Source organism: Schistocerca serialis, chromosome 1 (genome assembly GCF_023864345.2).
Source record: "Schistocerca serialis cubense isolate TAMUIC-IGC-003099 chromosome 1, iqSchSeri2.2, whole genome shotgun sequence".
In the NCBI taxonomy this organism is placed as follows: Eukaryota; Metazoa; Arthropoda; class Insecta; order Orthoptera; family Acrididae; genus Schistocerca; species Schistocerca serialis.
In genome coordinates this window covers 154,239,427-154,261,227 of record NC_064638.1, presented here as the reverse complement: position 1 = coordinate 154,261,227, position 21,801 = coordinate 154,239,427, and the positions used below count along the sequence as shown (strand labels likewise).

General features: G+C 40.2%; 1 protein-coding gene across 6 annotated transcripts in view; it reads left to right on the top strand.

Annotated features, from left to right (window-relative positions):
- The window catches only part of LOC126464634 (arfGAP with SH3 domain, ANK repeat and PH domain-containing protein), a 315,585-nt gene extending 298,969 nt beyond the window's left edge, over nucleotides 1-16,616 (top strand). For all 6 annotated transcript variants that reach the window (XM_050096250.1, XM_050096248.1, XM_050096249.1 and 3 more), the window contains one exon: nucleotides 14,197-16,616. In XM_050096250.1, coding sequence (XP_049952207.1) covers nucleotides 14,197-14,421 — 225 coding nt within the window. In that variant the 3' untranslated portion in view covers nucleotides 14,422-16,616. The remainder of the gene's footprint in view (nucleotides 1-14,196) is intronic.
- Nucleotides 16,617-21,801: the final 5,185 nt, after the last annotated feature.

The following is a 21,801-nucleotide window of genomic DNA, read 5'->3' as shown; positions in this document are numbered from 1 at the left end:
CACTTGCTACTTCTGTTATCTTTGTGACAGTGGTGGTTGCTGCATAAATGGCCACAGTCAGCAGCCATAACTTAGCAGCCTTACTGACGTGCTCCCTTACACCAAATAAATGAGATAAAATATCTCTGATGGCAGAAAATAATGCCTCATGTTGTTGATGCTGTTTCCTACATCATTAGCTAGTATGTATGCAGCTGTTATTCATTGTAGGTTAAAACAGGCTTGTTTGAACCCTTCCACTACTGCCATTTCATTCACAGTATCTGTTGTCATGCAATAACAGTAGGAAAAGGCTCTTGCAGAACCAACATAGACCAGTAGCAGAAATTGATGTCATTGTTAGGTGTAATGTAGTTTTATACACTAAAAAGTCAAATAAACACAACTGTAAAGTCTGTGTTTGGATTCTTCCCTCCTCCCCTCCCCTCCTCTCTCCTTGCTCCTTGTGTGTGTGTGTGTGTGTGTGTGTGTGTGTGTGTGTGTGTGTGTGTGTGTGTGGCAGGAGGGGGGGGGAGGTTGAGGGGGGGGTCAAGGATGCTCGTATTTACCTTTCCTACATCCTCTTCCGTGTATAGAGCGACCAATTTTTCCAGCTTTCGAATTTATTGAAACACAGGGCATTGGTTTTCTGACTGTGTCTGTGTCATCTACGGGTACTCAAGTTTTTCCAGGAATACTATTATGAGTGTGATTTAATTACAATTTTTAATGTCCAGTTATTTTGATTGTTATCATATATTTACCTCTTGCAGTATGATATTCAACTTTCAAAATGTTTTGGCAACTGTAGTAACATTGGTATTATGATAAGTGTAGAACAAAAAGTTATCAGTGAAATGCCAAACACAGAATCAGCTCACTGATGGAGAGTAACAACAGAACAAGAGTTAGGTGTGGTAGGTGTTAAACTGAACTGGAATGAAGTGATAACCAAGACAGATATGAAGACTGAGATGTAAATGGATAATATATTTCAAATAGGGATGGAGCACATGTTTGATACAAGTAGCTATTTGTGGAAAGAAATTGGTATGAGACATGTCCAGAAATTAAGAGTTGTTTAAAAATCAAAAAGACAATAAACTGAATGGTTATAATTAAAATGCAGCTACTTGTGGAGGTCCAGTGTGGGCTGTAATTATCATGTGGCAGCAAAACTTGTAGATATTCTAATGTGTTTTGCTCTGAAGAAAAGTTAGTTCCAAATTTGGCCACCAGGTACAAATCTGGAACTGTGACAGCAACAAAAAAGTATATAAAGGTTTTCATATGTAATAGTTTGGAACAGGATGTAGGCAGAAAATGTCAGATGAGTGAGAAAGACATAATGTTGATTTTATTATTACCCACCACTCACACAGTGTTTAATATGAGCACTGGAGATGTCAATGAGATGCTGGATCTGTAAAATGATGTGATCATCAATTGCAGCAGTTGCAGTGGTATCTGAGCAATTTTATCCTGTATAGTGGCCTTCAGATCAGGTAGAAACCAAATAGTCCCTGGTAAATGTGTTCCTTTAGATATCTCCAGAGCCAAAAGTCACATTGATTCAGATCAGGTAATCTTGTAGCCCATGCACCAGAAAAACCTCTGAGATAACACATTTGTGAAAGGTTCCTTGAAGCAGACATTTCATGGGGCGAGTAACATGAGATATTGCCCAATCTTGCGTGAAAACAGTGGTTTCCACACAGTTGTGCTCTTCCAAAGTGGGAATCATATGCTGTACACGGAGGTCTCGATAATATGCAGGCATCATGGTACACCTGACAGGCCCTCTTGGTGTATTCTCTTCAAAAATGAATAGACCAAAGATAAAGGTGCTTGAGAATCCACACCACACCGTCACATACTGTGAATGCAATGGCTCTTCATGCATGACACACGGTACAACAGTATCCCAAATCCAGCAATTCTGTGTATTCACTGCACCCTGTAGCATAAAATGTGCCTTGTCATTCCAACGGAGATTGCCTGGCCACATGTCATCAACTTTGATCCGTGCCAGAAACTTAAGGCCAAATTCAGAGCATTGCTGCACAGATTCTGAGGTTCCAGTTGCTGCACCCTCTGGATATTTCCTGGCCACATGTCATCAACTTTGATCTGTGCCAGAAACCCAAGGCCAAATTCAGAGTGTTGCTGCACATATCCTGAGGTTCCAGTTGCTGCACCATCTGGATCTTGTATGGATACCAATGTAAAGTAGACTGCAAAACTTTCTGTGCTGTTGCCATGGGATGGAAAATGCTCATGTCACTGCACGAGCACTAGCACTAGCACCACATGCTGCATGTTCAGTTACAGCAACAGCAATCTCATCAATAGCTTCCTCTGGGGTAGGACACCTTCCTCTTCCAGGTACCGCACCAAGCTCACCTGCGTTTTGAAATTTCATTATTATCTTTTTTAAACTATTTAATGTCAAGCCTCTCCTCAGACTTTTCAGTCAGTGGTATTCTTCAGTGCAGCACAGCAGTTGCTGCCATTCTCATAAAACAGTTTCAATAACAGCGCAAGGTCTCTCTTCTTGATCACCATTCTGTTCACTCACGTTATGGCTTGTCAAGTGATAGTGTGCATGTCATACTGTCTTCCAAGCAGTGTACAGCACCAGATTTGCACTTGGTGTACACAATTGGAACTAATTTGTTTTCTGTTTTAAATTTTTTCCTCATTAATGCATAAGGAGATTTACCAAGTTTTGCTGCCAGACAATAATTACAGCCCACAGTGGACCTGTGTGAGTATCTGCACTGTAATTATAACCACTTGGTAGTAATGAAAAATTTACAAATGCATAGGTGTACATCAAACATATTTTTTAATGTAATCATCTTCATTCTCAATGCCCTTTGTGAACCATGGAATGAGCTTTCTGGTACCTTTCTCAAACAAGTCTCCTGTGCCACTTCGATCTATTATCAGACTGCACTGTCGACCTCATTGTAAGTCATCATCATCATCATCATCATCATCATCATCATCATCAGTTATCTGCTATATTAGCAGGTCCTTTGCCTCTCCATTTTCTGCGATCCATTGCTTCCTTCTTAAATCTGCTGTATGTTGTATCGTCCATCATGTCATCCAGTATCTGGAATCTCTTCCTTCCTCGCTTTCTTTTCTCTTCTACATAACCTTCTAAAACTGTTTTGATCAGTCCATCATTCTTTCTTAATATATGCCTAATCCAATTTCTTTTTCTTCTCTTTATTACATCTAGTAACTGCCTTTTCTCTCCCACTCTTCTCAATACCTCTTCATTTTTTACTCTGTCCATCCAACTTATTCTTTCCATCGTCCGCCACATCCATATCTCAAAAGCCTCCAGCCTTTCTCTGTCTTTCTTCCTCATAGTCCATGTTTCAGCATCATATAGAAGAACACTCCACACAAGATATTTTATGAGTCTCTTCCTGAGTTCTCTGTCCAGACCACTGCAGAAAATTCTCCTTTTCTTATAAAACGCCTCTTTTGCCATTGCTATCCTTGTTTTAATTTCTGTCAATAGAAAACCTTTTCCCACAAACAGGAAAATTCAGAGAGATGAAAATCTGAAGGTGCCAGATCAGGTCTGTGATGTCCCAGTGGAATGAATGCAAGAGTTGCTCTGTAGCACTGGTTATGTACAGATGTGCATTGTCATGCAACCATCACACTTTGTTTATTAGCACTACTAGTCTTTTGTCCTTTATTGCCCACTGTAGCTGTTTTAGGGTTTCAAAATAGTGCACAGCATTGATTGCTTCATTGAGGAGAATCCTGTTTGGTCCCAAAACACACGTCATGATTTTTCAGGCCAAAACAACAGTTTTGATTTTTTTTGCTAATATTGAGAAGGTCACCAATGCAGTGACTGTATTTTTATCAAAGAGCTGTAGTGGGCCATCCACACTTTGCTATCAGCCACAACAGAGTCAAGTCACATCCCAGTTCAAACTGCATGGAAAATTCTCATGAAGATACAATGCTGTTGACTTTGTGCAAATCTGTGAACTGTTTTGGTGCCCACCTTACACACAATTTTTGAAATCTAAGTCTTACAGTAATGACTGCATGCAGAAGAGATCTGGAGGTATCCAGAAACATTGTGTTCATCTCATCCAAAGTCAGTCAGTGGTCACCATAAATCATTTCTCAAATCTTGCTCAACGTCACATCAGTCATGATTGAGGATAGGCACTCTTTTGCTCATTATATCATTCTGCCAGCTTTACATTCATGACACCAGTCATACGTATTAGCACGTTCATCACACCATTCCCATAAACAGTTTTGATTCTATAAAAATCTGGAGCAGCACTTTCTTTCTCCCTCCTCCACCCACCCACCCCTACCCCCGAGGGAAACCATCTTACACTCCTCATCACACAGCTAGCAGGATTTAGAATACACACACTCATTTCAACTCTGCATTAGAAAAAGAGTTTCCAGCCAACTGAGCCAATGAACACACATTGTACTTTAAACACCTTTTGCTTGAATTTTGTGCCCTGCCAACTTCATGAGAAGGAAAAAAAATTGTAGAGCAGGGGCTCTGTACTCTTGTTTTCTGGACATGCCACTTATTATTGACATATCACAAGGATATAGATCAGCTTTTATTTATAGGTGGTCTGGGCAGTAAACATTTTTTACATTAAACAAATTTTATTCAGTAAATTACATTAAGAATGCCGTCTCCTTTCTGAATACGCCAGGCTTTACTAACTTTTAAAATAGTTACTATCCAATCACAAGCTGCTTGTATTAGAGCTATCATTTCAAACTATGTGAAGAAAGGATGCTATGTTCAGTCCTCAGACAGTTCATTTCCCACAGTGTATAATATAGTTTTTCAGATCTGCATCACAGTGTTGAAGTGAAACATGCAAACTGCACAGAACAATCACGATGTTGTTTCAGAAATAGCTGCAGCTTTATATGCATGGACAAGAGAATCACACTTTACCAAAGCTTCTCTGCCACAGTTTCATGCACCAAACACTATGAAATTTGGGGAAAATGTTGGAAAGTTCCGTAATCAATAAACGATGATTTTCAAGAATTTTATCATTGATTTTCATCACCAGTTCATCAGTCACAAGGCTAGGCCTGCCACTGTGGTCTTCATCATAAACACTGGTATGGCTTTGTTTGAAAAACAGGCACCATGCATCACTTGTCTTTCATTCATCATTCTTTTTCCCTATGCATCACAGAGGTCACAATAAATTTCAGTTGGTTTGCAGTTTTCTGTCAACAGAAAACTAACAACAGAATGCATCTCATAAGTGGTGGGATTTTCTGTTGCAGTGCACATTTTATCACATTACAGAAAGCAAAGTAGCAGAAACGCAGACGTCACAGTACCACCAATGGACGTGTACTGAGCAAAGGAACATTGTGGCACCAAGATGGCAGCTATAGCCCAGCCCACCACTGTGATAGCCAAAATGCCCTTTATTTTTTGGATAGCCCTCGTATTTTGGCAAAATTCTAGTCACAGTACTTATGAAATTCATGTTTCAGTGCCAACTGATCAGCCAAAACATTTGACTACCTGCGTAATAGTGTGCTAGAATGCAGTACAACAGTGATTATAAATGGCATGGATTCAACCAGTCCTTGATACGTTTTGGCATGTCTGCACAAAGATGACACAGTTTCCATAGACTGCAGGCCAGAAGGTTGTGGGTGCAAGATGCTCCTGAAACTACTGTAGTGTGATTATAGCCACGTGATGTGGACAGTTATCTTACTGGAAGATGCCATCACCACTGGGGTGACATCAAGCACGAAGGGATACTCTGTCATCAGATCTTCCACAGATTGCCACTTCTCGTGCTTTGCAGAGTGGGCAAGTCCCTGACCTCCATATACCGTGACTAGGTGTGGGTGTCCAACACCTTAACACCTACTCGTGGCTTCGTAATCTTTCAGCCACTTTCCATGGATGCTCACGAACAGCCGACCAACTTCACCATTTCTGTGGTGGTTGTTGCTAGGTACCACACCATCTCTGTGAAAGCTGCTCCTGTCAGTGGGTTTCCCTGTCTGTGGCCCATATCAGCACCAGAATGTGTCTCCATCCGTCTCTACTCCACTCATATAATTTCCTTATTGCATCACATGCTTGCTCTACCACCAGGTTGCATTCAATCTCTCAGAGGAGAGTGGTCAAATTTTTTGGCTCATCAGTGAATATACAAGCTTAAGTGACCTCTGTAAATTTCTCCTCAAATTTGAAAATATCACTGTAGAATTGCTGTGTGTTTTGACTTTTAGAAAATTCTTGAGTGATTTTCTCATTTACTGCTATTTGTAACAGACACTTTAGTTCCAGCAATACCAAATTTTTTGTTTTTGTCAGAAAAATGTTTCCAAAATTACTGTGTAACAAAAATAAAGTGTCACAAGGCTTAAGGAAGCTCCTGCCTTCGAAATGGTAGCAAACAAACTGAACTTCATCTACTTCTCCTATACTAAATAGGCTCTTACCTTTATTTTTATCTCTGCTAAAAGCATTGACCTCTTCTGAATTGTAAAAGGTGACCTTTTACACCCAATTTACTATTTAAGCTGTCAAACATATGCCTATTTTAACAGTATTGAGAAATGATGAGTGATCAGTATTAGCCTTCATTAAATTTTAATGCTCACTCTCAGTCCACAGTTTTCAGTTTTATCCCACCTCCATCTTCGTGCTTTACCCAAAATCTTATTTCGTTAGATAAACTGCTCTCTGCAATTTAACTGCACACATGTCAATTTTGATTTTATGTTACTCTTTGTTGTTCTGCCTCATCATTTTTGTACATGCTGTGTAGGTTTGTGCTTAAAACTGTAAAATAAATACGGTTTGAATATTACTGGAGGCTAATCTTCTTTGTTTTCTTACAAATCATGGAAGGAGCTAAGTAGATGCATACTCTCCTGCATGATAAGTAATTAATGTACAGATAATTTCCTTATTTATCTTTTCTGTTACATGTAATAATATTATGAAAAGGGTAGTTGCTATTCACCGCGTAGCAGAGATGCTGAGTCGCAGAAAGATACACCAAAGAACTGTCAGAAAGTTTGCTTTTGATTAACAAGATCTTTGTCAGAAATAGACACACACACACACACACACACACACACACACACACACACACACACACACACACACACACAGTCTCTGGCTGCAGGAGCCAGACTGCGAGGAGCAGCGCATTTTGGGAGAGGCAACCGGGTGGCAGTAAGGAGGAGACTGGGACAGAGAGGGGGAGGGATAGCAGGTTAGGGGTGGGAGGCTGGTAAAGTGCTGCTGGGAGCATGCAGGGATGAGGTGGAGACTAGGACTGCTATATGCAGTCAGAAAATTAGACAGAGTGTAGAGAGGGGGAGTAGCAGAAAAGGAGAGAAGTATAAAGACTGGGTGCATTGGTGGAATAGAAGGCTGTGTAGTGCTGGAATTGGAACAGGGAAGGGGCTTGATGGGTAAGGACAATGACTAACAGAGGTTGAGACCAGATGGTTACAGGAACATAGGATATATTGCAGGGAGAGTTCACACCTGTGCGAATCAGAAAAGCTGTTGTTGGTGCAGAGGGCTCAGGATGTGAAGCAGTCATTGAAATGAAGAATGTCATGTCGGGTAGCGTACTCAGCAATGGGGTGGTCCAGTTGTTTCTTGGCCACAGTTTGTCAGTGGCCATTCGTGTGGACAGACAGTTTTTTAGTTGTCATGTCTATGTAAAATGCAGCACAGTGATTACAGCTTAGCTTGTAGATCACGACTGGTTTCACAGGTAGCCCTGACTTTAAGGGGTTGCTGATGTTTGTGACCGGATTGGAGTAGGTGGTGATGAGAGGCTGTGTGGGACAGGCCTTGCATCTAGGTCTGTTATGGGAATATGAGCCATGAGGCAAGGAGTTGGGATCAGGGTCTGTGTAGGAATGGATTAAATGTTTCATAGGTTCAGTGGTCGGCAGAATACCCATGTGGGATGGTTGGGATAGATAGTGGGTAGGACATTTCTCATTTCAGAACATGACGAGATTAGGGATGTTAGTGTAAAGGGAGGTTGCATCAGTAGTGACGAGCAGGGCACTATGTGATAAAGGAACAGGAACTGTGGAGATTCGGTGGAGGGAATGGTCAATATCTTTTATATAGGAGAGTAGGTTTTGGGTAATAGGCTGATGGTGTTAGTCTATGAGAGCAGAGATTCTCTCAGAGAGGGCACAGTAATCAGCCACAAGGGGGCGTCCTTGGTGGTTGGGTTTATGGAATTTAGGAATCATGTAGAAGGTAGGAGTGTGGGGAGTGTTAGGGGCGAGAAGGGAGATGGAATCCAGTGAGAGGTTCTGTGATGGGATTAAGGATTTGAGGAGAGACTGGAGATCCTGGTGGATTTCTGAAATGCTGTCACTGTGGTAGGGTTTGTAGGTGGATGAATCTGACAGCTGGGCAGATTACTTCTGTCAGGTAATCTTTGCGGTTCAAAACAACAGTGGTGGAGCCTTTGTCAGCAGGTAGGACTATAAGGTCAGGATCAGTTTTAAGGGGGTGGATCATGGATATTCTGCAGATGTAAGGTTAGTTTGCTTGTTGAGGGATTTGGGGAATGATGGTGAGGCAAGGTTTGAATTTAAGAAATTCTGGAAAGTTAAAAGGGGGTGATTTGGGGGCAATGGGGGTGGATCACAGTTGGATGGAGGATTGAACTGAGCCAGGCAGGGTCTTTGGTTGAGTCTGATTGGTAGGGTTTGTGATGCAAAATTGTTTCCACTGTAGGGACCAGGAGAAGGAGAGAAGGTCTTTAACAAGTCCAGCATTATTTAATTTAGGAGTGGGGCAAAATGTGAGGCCTTTGGAAGGGGCTGATATTTCTGCATGGCTAAGGCTTTCGAAGGGAAGTTTCATGGCTGTGTTATGGGTCTGTTTAAGTTCTGGATTCTGTGCGGTGGTGGGAGGGAGTTTGGAGTATTGGGTAATTGTAGTAGATCCGTGAGACAGGGTTTGTCAGCTTTGAGGGGACATGAGGGAGGTTTGGAGGTTGTTTTAGAGATGGTGGACAGTGGTAATCCAAGGCGGGAGTAGGAAGTGAGCAGGTTGCAGAGTTTTTTGATGTGGCATTGAGCACATTACTCTAGTTCCTGGAGGGCAAGAGTTTCAGTGTGTGTTATGGGATCCAGAAATTCGGGATCGCATAGCAGGAGAATTTTATGGATCAGGAGAATTTTATGGATCGAGAAGAGTTCTGAGCCTGATTGATATCTTTTTGCAGTACTATGTTGGTGAGAGCTAAGGACTAGTAGAACCTGAACAGATGAAGGTTATTTTGGAAGGAAGGATGGCAGCCGGAGATGGGTAATTTGATGATAAGACCATTTGAAGGGATTCCATGAGCAAAGTAACAATGCAGGAACAGTATGTGGGGCTGGGTTCTGGCTAAAGATAAGAAACCTTTTCTGTATTGACACAGATGGAAGGAGCAAGGATCCATGATTGTGGAAAAAAACTAAAAAACTTAGAATAACATCTGAAGGAATTTGCAAAAAAACACTTGTGCAAAATCATGGAAGGATGAAACAGATGAAATAAGGGGAAGCAAGATGAAATCTAAGGGTGTAGGTTGATTGTAAAATGCAAAAACCAACTGAAATTGGCGTGAAGTCACAGTGATATCAAACCTGCCCTCCTATGTAAAAGATATCAACCATTTCCTCTATCAACTCTCCACACTTCCTGTTCCTTTACCACACAATGCTGTACTCATGAATATTGATGCCACCTCCCTTTACTCTAATGTCCCTAATCCCCATGACCTTATTGCTATTGAACACTACCTTTCCCAATGCCCAATGGATTTCAAACCAACCATCTGCTTCCTAGTCACCACGACCAACTAATCCTCACCCACAATTACTTCTCCTTTGAAGGCATTGCCTACAAACAAACCCGGGGTACACCTATGGTCACCCACATGGCACCGCCCTATGCCAGCCTATTGATGGGCCATCTAGAGGAATCCTTCCTAAATATCAAGAATCCCAAACCCCTCATCTAGTTCTAATTCATTGATGACGTCTTCATGTTTTGTATCGAGGGTGAGGGCACCTTATCCACATTCCTCCAGAGCCACAACACCTTCTCCCCCATTCACTTCACCCAGTCCTACTCAGCCTATCAAGCCACCTTCCTTGATGTTGACCTCTACCTCAAAGATGGCTATACCAGTAGCTCTGTCCATATCAAATCTACCAACCACCAGCAATGTCTCCACTTTGACAGCTGTCACCCATTCCATACCAAGACGTTCCTTCCATACAGCCTAGCCGCCCATGGCCATTGCATGTGTAGTGACAAACAGTCCCTCTCGAAATATACTGAGGGTCTCTCTGAGGACTTCACAGATCGTAATTACAATCTCAAACTTGTACAAAAACAGATCTCCCATCCTTATATTTTCAGCCACCCAACATCTCCCAAAGTACCAGCATCTGCTCACAAAGGAGCATTCGCCTCGTGACTCAGTACCACCCAGGACTGGAAAATCTGAATTACATTCTCTGCCAGGGTTTTGACTACCTCTCGTCATGTCCTGAAATGAGAAATGTCTAACCCACTATCCTATCCACCTGTCCCACAGTGGTATTCTGTCACCCACCGAACCTACACAGTATCCTCATCCATCCTTACACAGCCCCTGCTCCCAACTTCTAGCCTCACAGCTCATCCCTGTAATAGAACTAGATGCAAAACCTTTCCCATACATCCTCCCATCACCACCTACTCCAGTCTGGTCACAAACATCACCCATCCCAACAAAGGCAGGGCTACCTGTGAAACCAGTTATGTGATCTACAAGCTAAGCTGCAATCATTGTGCTGCATTTTATGTAGGTATGACAACCAACAAGCTGTATGTCTGCATGGTTGTCTGAGAAACTATGGGCAAGAAACAACTGGGTTACCCTGCTGCTCAGTATGCGCCAACACTAGCTTTTCTGATTCGCACAGGTGGGAACTCTCAATGTAATATATCCTATGTTCCCATAACCCTCTGGCCTCAACCTCTATTAGTCATTGTCCTTACCCATCTAGCCCCTTCCCTGTTCCAATTCCAGCACTACACAGCCTTCTATTACACCAATGCACCCAGTCTTTATACTTCTCTCCTTTCCTGCTACTCCCCCTCTCCACACTCTGTCTAATTTTCTGACCGCATCTAGCAGCCCTAGTCTCCACCTCATCCCTGCATGCTCCCAGCAGCACTTTACCACCCCAATCCCTACCCTGCTATCCCTCCCCCTCCCCCTCCCCACCCCAGCCTCCTTCTTAGCCCGACCTGGCTTGCCTCTCCCATAATGCACTGCTTCTCACAGTCTGGCTCCTGCTGCCAGAGACTATGGTCATGGGTGTGTGTGTGGGGGGGGGGGGGGATGTCTGTTTTTGGCAAAGGCCTTGTTAGCCAAAAGCTTTTGTTGTGCCTTTCTGTGACTCAGCATCTCCGCTATATGGTGGGTAGCAACTACCTATCATTTTCTGACATTGTTACATTCCATCTTGGATTTTCCATTGTTTGATTTTCTGTTGTATGACTTTATATCCTAGTATCCATTTGATTTTGTGTGTTATATTAATCACCTATATTAAGGGGACTGTGTGGTATAAACAGTATATTTAAAAAATAATTATTTTGTTCCCCATTGAAAAAATTTCTAAAGTCTTTTATTTGTCATTTGTGGTCTAGGGTGGTGTGTCATCTCAGTGTATACATGAGTAATTAATCATCTAAGAAATGTGAAGACTAGCTTTTCATTTCTAAACTCAGCAGTAATCTTGTTGCTAGATCTTTTTCACATGTTGGTCATTAATGTGTATTTATTGTGTGCTTTACATATTTTCATTGGTTGTTAATGCATATATGTGCCTGTAGTTTAGAATTACCATGTCTAGTATTCAAAGAATTGGCTTTCTGTATTTTGCTGCGCAATTGAAACCTGAATAGGAGTATTAAATGTTGTGAACTGTTCTCATATTCAATTTATTGTGCAGAGCTATAACATTTTTGGAAAAGTTAATATAAGCAATTATTTATATAATCTAAGATTGCATTAGAACAAAGTACAATTTAAAGAGAGTTAATTATATAGTTTTGTCGTTAGAACAGTTTAAATGGAAGAACATCACATCATCTGCATGGGAGCTCAACAGGGTTCACTCCTGTGCTGTACTATTGCTGTACATCAATGATTTTCCATTGTGTTTGACTCAGGAGACAGAATTGGTCCATGCTGATAAACAAACAGCAAATTATGTTTTATTATGAAAGTGATTCACTGGTTTTCCATAAAACTCATAACAGAAGGTTTAATTTTTGAAAGAAACATACCTCACTCAGTTTTTTACGATCAGAAATACATCAAATCCGCTTAATATGTCATAAGAAGATTGCAATGACACCATGAAGATGAAAATGGAAACAAGAAAACACATGTACAGTGTTTGACATGTTAATGCATTTATATTCAGCTGCTTTATCGATAACAATAACAGTCAACTTTACGAACACAGAAAATATTTTGCATATTTTCATTGATTGATGCCACATGGAATATTATTTTGGGATAATCCTAACATACATGTGAAGGATTAATTGTAGATAGTAAGAGTTAAATGTGTTTTTTCACACACACATTCTACTTATAAGCATCTGTTTCAAAGGAATAATCACAAATGCACTCATAGAAAGGTAATGATCTGTACTGCTCTTTAGCGAATATAGTTACAGCACAGGGGAGAGGTATGTGTGTGTGTGTGTGTGTGTGTGTGTGTGTGTGTGTGTGTGTGTGTGTGTGTGTGTGTGAGGGGAGTGGGAGTTGGCATGGTGGTGGGAGATGGGGGGGGGGGGGGAGGGATGGCGTGATGGGGTGGGGCATGTGTGCAACTTTTGTGTAATTGATATCTCTCACCTCATAGCATTTATTGTGAATATGACCCATATCAAGTAATTAACATTAACAATGACAGATCCCTACTTACATCATAACTATTTTTAACTTTCTTTCTCTCCCTGTTTGCTTTAAGAATGCTATTCAGTCTCGTTACACATTAGTTGTTCATAATTATCTGGCCATGTTAATAAGTGCTGATACACACACATGCACACTACAGAGAATGCATGAAAATGGAAGGCCACAATAAATTTGCATTTTAATAAAATAATAGAAGAATATGGTGTATCCATCAAATTTCTCAATTCCCAGGTGCTCTGCAAACAGGCTGAAATGTTTACATGTAAAATTAAGTAATCCACTGACAAAACTTCTGAACATGAATCCTTAATATGATTAGTACTGTTTCCACCATGGCTCCCAAATATAATGACTAATCATAGGCAATGTACTAAAGTGAACATGGTTATGTGGTTTGCATCAACAAATACATGTGGCAGAAGGGACTGTCCACGAGCATAAAGATAATTACATTAATAAATTACAATGCAAGTTCCGTAAAATTATCCATCATCATAATAAAAGTAACATGGGAAACAACTTTACTCACATAAAACCAAATTATTTTGTAGGCATAAAGGCCTCTCATATATCAGTCATAGATTCCCCAAGGAGGTCAATAATGACAATATTATTACTGAAGAAAATACCCAAAGACCTATTTGAAATAATGTAAGAAACTTTGAATGCTCTTAAATACAAGGTGACACAGAAAACAAAGAAAGTCACGTAAAGAATCTAACACCATGCATCAACTCTCTTTTACTTATTGAGAGAGGAGAGACAGAGAGAGAGAGAGAGAGAGAGAGAGAGAGAGAGAGAGAGAGTGAAGAAATAGTACTGTCCTGACTAGCAAGAATCAAGAATGCGGTGAGGCAGCTCAGCTTTGTTAACAGGATCAATGCAACATTCATTTTATGCAGAAATGTAGCAAAACAAAACAAAAAATAGGAAGCATATATGCAGCTTCATGTTGTAGTGGATGACCGCAGAATTGTGGCAAATAATGTTCTTATATTCTTGCATGTGTGAATTAGCAATTTTGTTTTAGGACTTTTTGGTTCATGTTGTCTAATACATTTTGAAACATTATTCTTAGTTTTAGTATTCTGAGTGCAATTAATGTAAAAACCTGAATGTGTGTTTGAATAGAATGTGCTTGCCACTGTGTTTTAACTAATACTAATCCTGTCGCACACAGCCAACAACGTCCACAGCCATCCCTGCACCGGCGCCCCGCCGTTGCCGTGCGCTCTACGACTGTGAGGCCGATAACGATGATGAACTTTCCTTCAAGGAAGGAGAGGTGATAATTGTAACCAATACACAGACAGATGATGAGAACTGGATGGAGGGTGAAGTGGAAGGGCAGCCATCACGAAAGGGGATGTTCCCTGTCAGTTTTGTTTACATGTTATCAGATTGAGTCTGTTGAGCAACTGTGCAACATGTCATACTGCATTTTTGAGAAAGCTCTATTTTTATTGTGGTCAGTAAGGCTCAAATATAGCTTTTGTGAGGAACTAAATTTATGCAGGGCTACAGTTTATTGGCCTCTTCACTTCTCACTTTAATACTCCAAATTCACTGTGCACTGACATCCTTCTCGTTGATGCCCTTTTATGCTATTTGTGGTGGCTGTGATGTACAACTTGCCCACAGAAGCAGAGTGGCATTTAAAATTTGTTGTAACAGCTATACCCTTGTTCCAAATGTCATTTTTGTCCAGTGCCATAAGAATAGTGGATAATTTGCACAGTTGATGTCTGTGTTGCTGTTGACTAGTCATGAGGGTGCAAGACTTTAAAGTGCTTTGTAGAATATGTGTATACTCCACAGGTTACAAAGATGTACTCAGAAACACACAAAGAGAAAATGAGATAGTCAAATATGTAATATTTTATTAATGTAATAGTAAATTTTGGATAGCGAAGTAGATATTCAGAGTAATATATTGAGTATTGTTGTAAGCTGTTGCCATTGTTGGGACATCTTCAGAGATCTAATCCCTAACATTTCCGATCACACTGGGGTACCAGAGCTGTTTGCAGTAATTTCTTTGCAATAAAATTAATTATTGGCAATGTTATTTTCCTGTTATGCAGTAAAATGATGTAGACAATCATTTAATTGAGTGGTTAAAGATAATGGAGCTTGCTGGCAAACACGTAAAACTCAAATTTCTCAGCTTGATTGGTGTGACTGTGTAGGACAGCTGTAGCTCTTCACCCCAGCCTTGCAAGTCTTATAAAGAATGTGATAATATTTTGAATGTTGTTAGTGTAAATCCCATAACATAAAAAAATGTTGAGTTCCTTTTTATTTTTGTTACTTTCATTTTATAAGAAAAGTCATAAGCACTCAATGCTATATATAATTATTTTTGGATATAGATATACAATATGCTGTCATTTAGTAATAAGTAAATTACCACAAGCTCTTTTTGAAGTACCAGTAGGTCTGACCTTTAGTCATTTGCTGTATTGATAAAGTGCTCACAATTAAATTGCCTTGGTAGTATTTTACAAATGCTACTTTGTAAGAAGGGCCTACATTATTTGTCCTCAATTACACTGTAAAATCTTTTGTGCCCTATGGGCGACCTGAGAGAAATTGGCTACCAGACACTCTGATGTCATTCAGCTTGGGGCGACAAAGTTTTTGAGTGCTTATTGTATCTTGAAATATAATCATCATTTCAGTTGAAACAATGAAATATACATTTGCTGTATACTACAAGTAGATCACACAGGAAACCAAAAGGAAAAAAAAAAAAAAAAGCTGTCACATAACCTACCCTCATTGCTGCTTCCACCAGCCCCTTCCTGCTTACCTTCCTTCATACCCCTCCCCCTCCCCCCCCCCCCCCCCACCCCTCTCACAGTAATATACCTTATTTTCTCTGCCTGTTGCAATGAATTATTAAAACAATTGAAAGGCTCGACAATATTTTGATCTTCTACACACCCTTCTCCCCCCTCCCTTACGCCCACCCCCCGCCCCACAAACACAGATAAATGAAGGATTAAAACTGATTTTGCAGTTTCTTGAATGGGCAAGTAGTGGCCTTCATGTGATGCTATATTGGCAATGTAGCACTAGAAGATTAATGAGTTATCTTGTTTTTCTTTTAAAAGATCAAAAATAATGTTACTTTCTTAAAACCAAAGATTTTGTTTTTTATCTGCATACAATTATATAAATGTTACTGTACATTTTCTGTATAATATTAAATCTAATGTGTGTAAATATTGTCTAAAGGAGTAGTCCTAAGCCATATTTTTATTGTAAATAAGTAATACATATAAGATAAATATATTTATAGTTATATTGCATATTGTGCAATATGTGATTAATTTATCAATGAGCTGTAGTTACAAAATGCAGGCTGTTAGGATGCAGCACGTTAAAAATGTAAAACTTTATTTATTCCTACAATACTCACTGCTCCACATTGCTTGGTGGAGAGAGATTCTGGTGAAGTAAGACAAGTTTTGAATCGTCTAATAAAAGAAAAAGCTTTCATTAAATAGAGCACAAACTATTTTAAGTTGGCAGAAAAATGAATTTATAAACGACAAATGTAATATGGAGTCAAAAAATAAAATATTTGATACAGTGTGGCAGAGTGTTTAAATATTAGTGTAACGCTGTTTCACTAGTTCCATATCTTTTAAACTCTTCAGCACAGTTACAAACTTCTTCATTAATTGCATGCTCTATTCTGTTTCATGTTCTGTACATTCAATCTCCCAATACCCGTATCTAACACCACTACTCAGGGTGCCCATACCTGAGGGCAAGGGGGGCTCATGCCTGCCCGCGCCCTCACCATCAGCTCTCAAGGAAAGGAAAAAATATGGCACAGTCAGGTGTTTTTCTTTCAAGAAAATGATGTAAAAGTCGGTACTATGCAGGTCTTTAATGAGATCGGAACTGGAACTTTTTTATGGCTAGTTAATAGTCGCCATAAACTATTATGTGGGTGTCCTTGTCACTTTTAACACACATTGAGAATAATTCACCTATGGTAGCACCAGAAACACTGTATAGAGTCTTGACCTAATAAAACACTCTGCATTCAAGAGTGCTGGTATAACAGGCAGAATATTCTGCCTGCTAGCCCATAAATGAAATTGTCTATATTTACATACAGTTGTTGGAGAGACTACAACATTTAAGTGGTTCTGACCTTAGAACAGCTGAATCAGGAGACACACACACACACACACACACACACACACACACACACACACACACAGAGAGAGAGAGAGAGAGAGAGAGAGAGAGAGAGAGAGAGAGAGAGATTTACAAACAGACTAGGTATATGTGAAGTTACACCCAACATCCACTGCTCCAAGGCACTGCACTGGTGCCAGGAGAGGAATCAAAATTGCCACTCTGTACACTTTTCTTGTGGCTATTCCTAGCCAAAATAAAATGTTGGACAAAAGTTACATATATGTAGATGTAATTCTGCTAATTACATGAGATGGCACAGTGAGTTCTAGAGGGCAGAGGGAGGTTAAGAAAAGGAAGAAGAGACTGCCACAATACATTTCATAGTGTACTTCAGTAAGGATATCACAGTTGTTTATGAATCTATTGTGAGAAGTAACAGAGTTTGTTCTGATATCATCAAAAGAAAGGTTTTGACTTCTGTAGTGGTATACTGCCAAATCACCCCACTGTAAGAGCATAAACTGTTCCAGAATGGTTGCTTTAAAATCCATGAGACACTTCCTGTGTGTTTTGGTTTGAACATTTACTGTCTGCAACACAATACATACTCCCAGTAGGCCTAAAATTCTTTCTGGCAGAAGCAATTTGTTTGACTGGCCATTCAGTATGTGATAAAAATTCTTTGTGTGTGTCAGGTGAGGTAGAGCAAGAGAAGCATTGTTTTGTCAACAATCTGAAATTCACATAGCATGCATGTCTTGAGTTACTTGTGATTGTTTAGCATGCATTATGGAAGCATTTGCATTTTAACTCAGAGATTTACAATGGCACAACTACCAAATTTTGACAATAAGGTAGTCCATGGGGAGCACTGCAATGTAAACTTGCTCGAATGAAGACAAGTAATTACATGGAAACTCAATGGTCAATGTTGATTCAACTTACCACTTACAAGAAAAAATGAATACTTGCCACTGCCAGATTTCAGGCTGTGAAAATTTGTGACAATTTTTAGAAAACATATGCAACTCTCCAAAACGTAATGCTTTTTGTGCATTACTATAATTAGAGTCTACTGCCATTTCTTTTATTATGAGTTAGTGAATCCCTTTTTTTCTATTTGTATATGCTTAATCCCCCCACGAACCATGGACCTTGCCGTTGGTGGGGAGGCTTGCGTGCCTCAGCGATACAGGTGGCCATACCATAGGTGCAACCACAACGGAGGGGTATCTGTTGAGAGGCCAGACAAACATGTGGTTCCTGAAGAGGGGCAGCAGCCTTTTCAGTAGTTGCAGGGTCAACAGTCTGGATGATTGACTGATCTGGCCTTGTAACATTAACCAAAACGGCCTTGCTGTGCTGGTACTGCGAACGGCTGAAAGCAAGGGGAAACTACAGCCGTAATTTTTCCCGAGGACATGCAGCTTTACTGTATGATTAAATGATGATGGCGTCCTCTTGGGTAAAATATTCCGGAGGTAAAATAGTCCCCCATTCGGATCTCCGGGCAGGGACTACTCAAGAGGATGTCGTTATCAGGAGAAAGAAAACTGGCATTCTACGGATCGGAGGTGGAATGTCAGATCCCTTAATTGGGCAGGTAGGTTAGAAAATTTAAAAAGGGAAATGGATAGGTTAAAGTTAGATATAGTGGGAATTAGTGAAGTTCGGTGGCAGGAGGAACAAGACTTTTGGTCAGGTGATTACAGGGTTATAAATACAAAATCAAATAAGGGTAATGCAGGAGTAGGTTTAATAATGAATAAAAAAAATAGGAGTGCGGGTTAGCTACTACAAACAGCATAGTGAACGCATTATTGTGGCCAAGATAGACACAAAGCCCATGCCTACTACAGTAGTACAAGTTTATATGCCAACTAGCTCTGCAGATGATGAAGAAATTGATGAAATGTATGACGAGATAAAAGAAATTATTCAGGTAGTGAAGGGAGACGAAAATTTAATAGTTGTGGGTGACTGGAATTCGTCAGTAGGAAAAGGGAGAGAAGGAAACATAGTAGGTGAATATGGATTGGGGGGAAGAAATGAAAGAGGAAGCCGCCTTGTAGAATTTTGCACAGAGCATAACTTAATCATAGCTAACACTTGGTTCAAGAATCATGAAAGAAGGTTGTATACCTGAAAGAATCCTGGAGATACTAAAAGGTATCAGATAGATTACATAATAGTAAGACAGAGATTTAGGAACCAGGTTTTAAATTGTACGACATTTCCAGGGGCAGATGTGGATTCTGACCACAATCTATTGGTTATGAACTGCAGATTGAAACTGAAGAAACTGCAAAAAGGCGGGAATTTAAGGAGATGGGACTTGGATAAACTGAAAGAACCAGAGGTTGTACAGAGTTTCAGGGAGAGCATAAGGGAACAATTGACAGGAATGGGGGAAAGAAATACAGTAGAAGAAGAATGGGTAGCTCTGAGGGATGAAGTAGTGAAGGCAGCAGAGGATCAAGTAGGTAAAAAGATGAGGGCTAATAGAAATCCTTGGGTAACAGAAGAAATATTGAATTTAATTGATGAAAGGAGAAAATATAAAAATGCAGTAAATGAAGCAGGCAAAAAGGAATACAAACGTCTCAAAAATGAGATTGACAGGTAGTTCAAAATGGCTAAGCAGGGATGGCTAGAGTACAGATGTAAGAATGTAGAGGCTTGTCTCACTAGGGGTAAGATAGATACTGCCTACAGGAAAATTAAAGAGGCCTTTGGAGAGAAGAGAACCACTTGTATGAATATCAAGAGCTCAGATGGCAACGTTCTAAGCAAAGAAAGGAAGGCAGAAAGGTGGAAGGAGTATATAGAGGGTTTATACAAGGGCGATGTGCTTGAGGACAATATAATGGAAATGGAAGAGGATGTAGATGAAGATGAAATGGGAGATAAGATACTGCGTGAAGAGTTTGACAGAGCACTGAAAGACCTGAGTCGAAACAAGGCCCCGGGAGTAGACAACATTCCATTAGAACTACTGATGGCCTTGGGAGAGCCAGTCATGACAAAACTCTACCATCTGGTGAGCAAGATGTATGAGACAGGCGAAATACCCACAGACTCAAGAAGAATATAATAATTCCTTACGACTTATCTTAGAAGAAAGATTAAGAAAAGGCAAACCTACGTTTCTAGCATTTGTAGACTTAGAGAAAGCTTTCGACAACGTTAACTGGAATACTCTCTTTCAAATTCTGAAGGTGGCAGGGGTAAAATACAGGGAGCGAAAGGCTATTTACAGTTTGTACAGAAACCAGATGGCAGTTATAAGAGTCGAGGGGCATGAAAGGGAAGCAGTGGTTGGGAAAGGAGTGAGACAGGGTTGTAGCCTCTCCCCGATGTTATTCAATCTGTATATTGAGCAAGCAGTAAAGGAAACAAAAGAAAAATTTGGAGTAGGTATTAAAATTCATGGAGAAGAAGTAAAAACTTTGAGGTTTGCCGATGACATTGTAATTCTGTCAGAGACAGCAAAGGACTTGGAAGAGCAGTTGAACGGAATGGACAGTGTCTTGAAAGGTGGATATAAGATGAACATCAACAAAAGCAAAACGAGGATAATGGAATGTAGTCAAATTAAATCGGGTGATGCTGAGGGGATTAGATTAGGAAATGAGACACTTAAAGTAGTAAAGGAGTTTTGCTATTTAGGGAGTAAAATAACTGATGATGGTCGAAGTAGAGAGGATATAAAATGTAGACTGGCAATGGCAAGGAAATCGTTTCTGAAGAAGAGAAATTTGTTAACATCGAGTATAGATTTAAGTGTCAGGTAGTCGTTTCTGAAAGTATTTGTATGGAGTGTAGCCATGTATGGAAGTGAAACATGGACGATAACCAGTTTGGACAAGAAGAGAATAGAAGCTTTCAAAATGTGGTGCTACAGAAGAATGCTGAAGATAAGGTGGGTAGATCATGTAACTAATGAGGAGGTATTGAATAGGATTGGGGAGAAGAGAAGTTTGTGGCACAACTTGACTAGAAGAAGGGATCGGTTGGTAGGACATGTTTTGAGGCATCAAGGGATCACAAATTTAGCATTGGAGGGCAGTGTGGAGGGTAAAAATCGTAGAGGGAGACCAAGAGATGAATACACTAAGCAGATTCAGAAGGATGTAGGTTGCAGTAGGTACTGGGAGATGAAGAAGCTTGCACAGGATAGAGTAGCATGGAGAGCTGCATCAAACCAGTCTCAGGACTCAAGACCACAACAACAATAACAACATATGCTTAATGATTTTTTCCAAGCCCAACACCCAAGATTCATTTACCAGGGCCACCCCTTAACTACTGTTAAATCCACTGCACACAGTTCTTAATTCAGTATCTGAATTCTTTGAGGAGCAATCTGGCACATCTGTGGGTTAGAATACCTTCATTTGCCGGAATACTTTTTACCTTCACAGACTAATGAGCCTGGTGCAGATTCTAATACTCTTCTGCTTGCTGCACTATCCTTAAAAAAAATGTGGTACCCTCAGTGAGTGATTCTCATCTCAATGAATAAGTTAAGCTGGGCCTGTTATGTGACCACCCCATTTTCAAGACCTAATGTTTCACAAGTCTTTATTTTTATGGATTTTCTCCAGTTGGCTATATTTGCTGA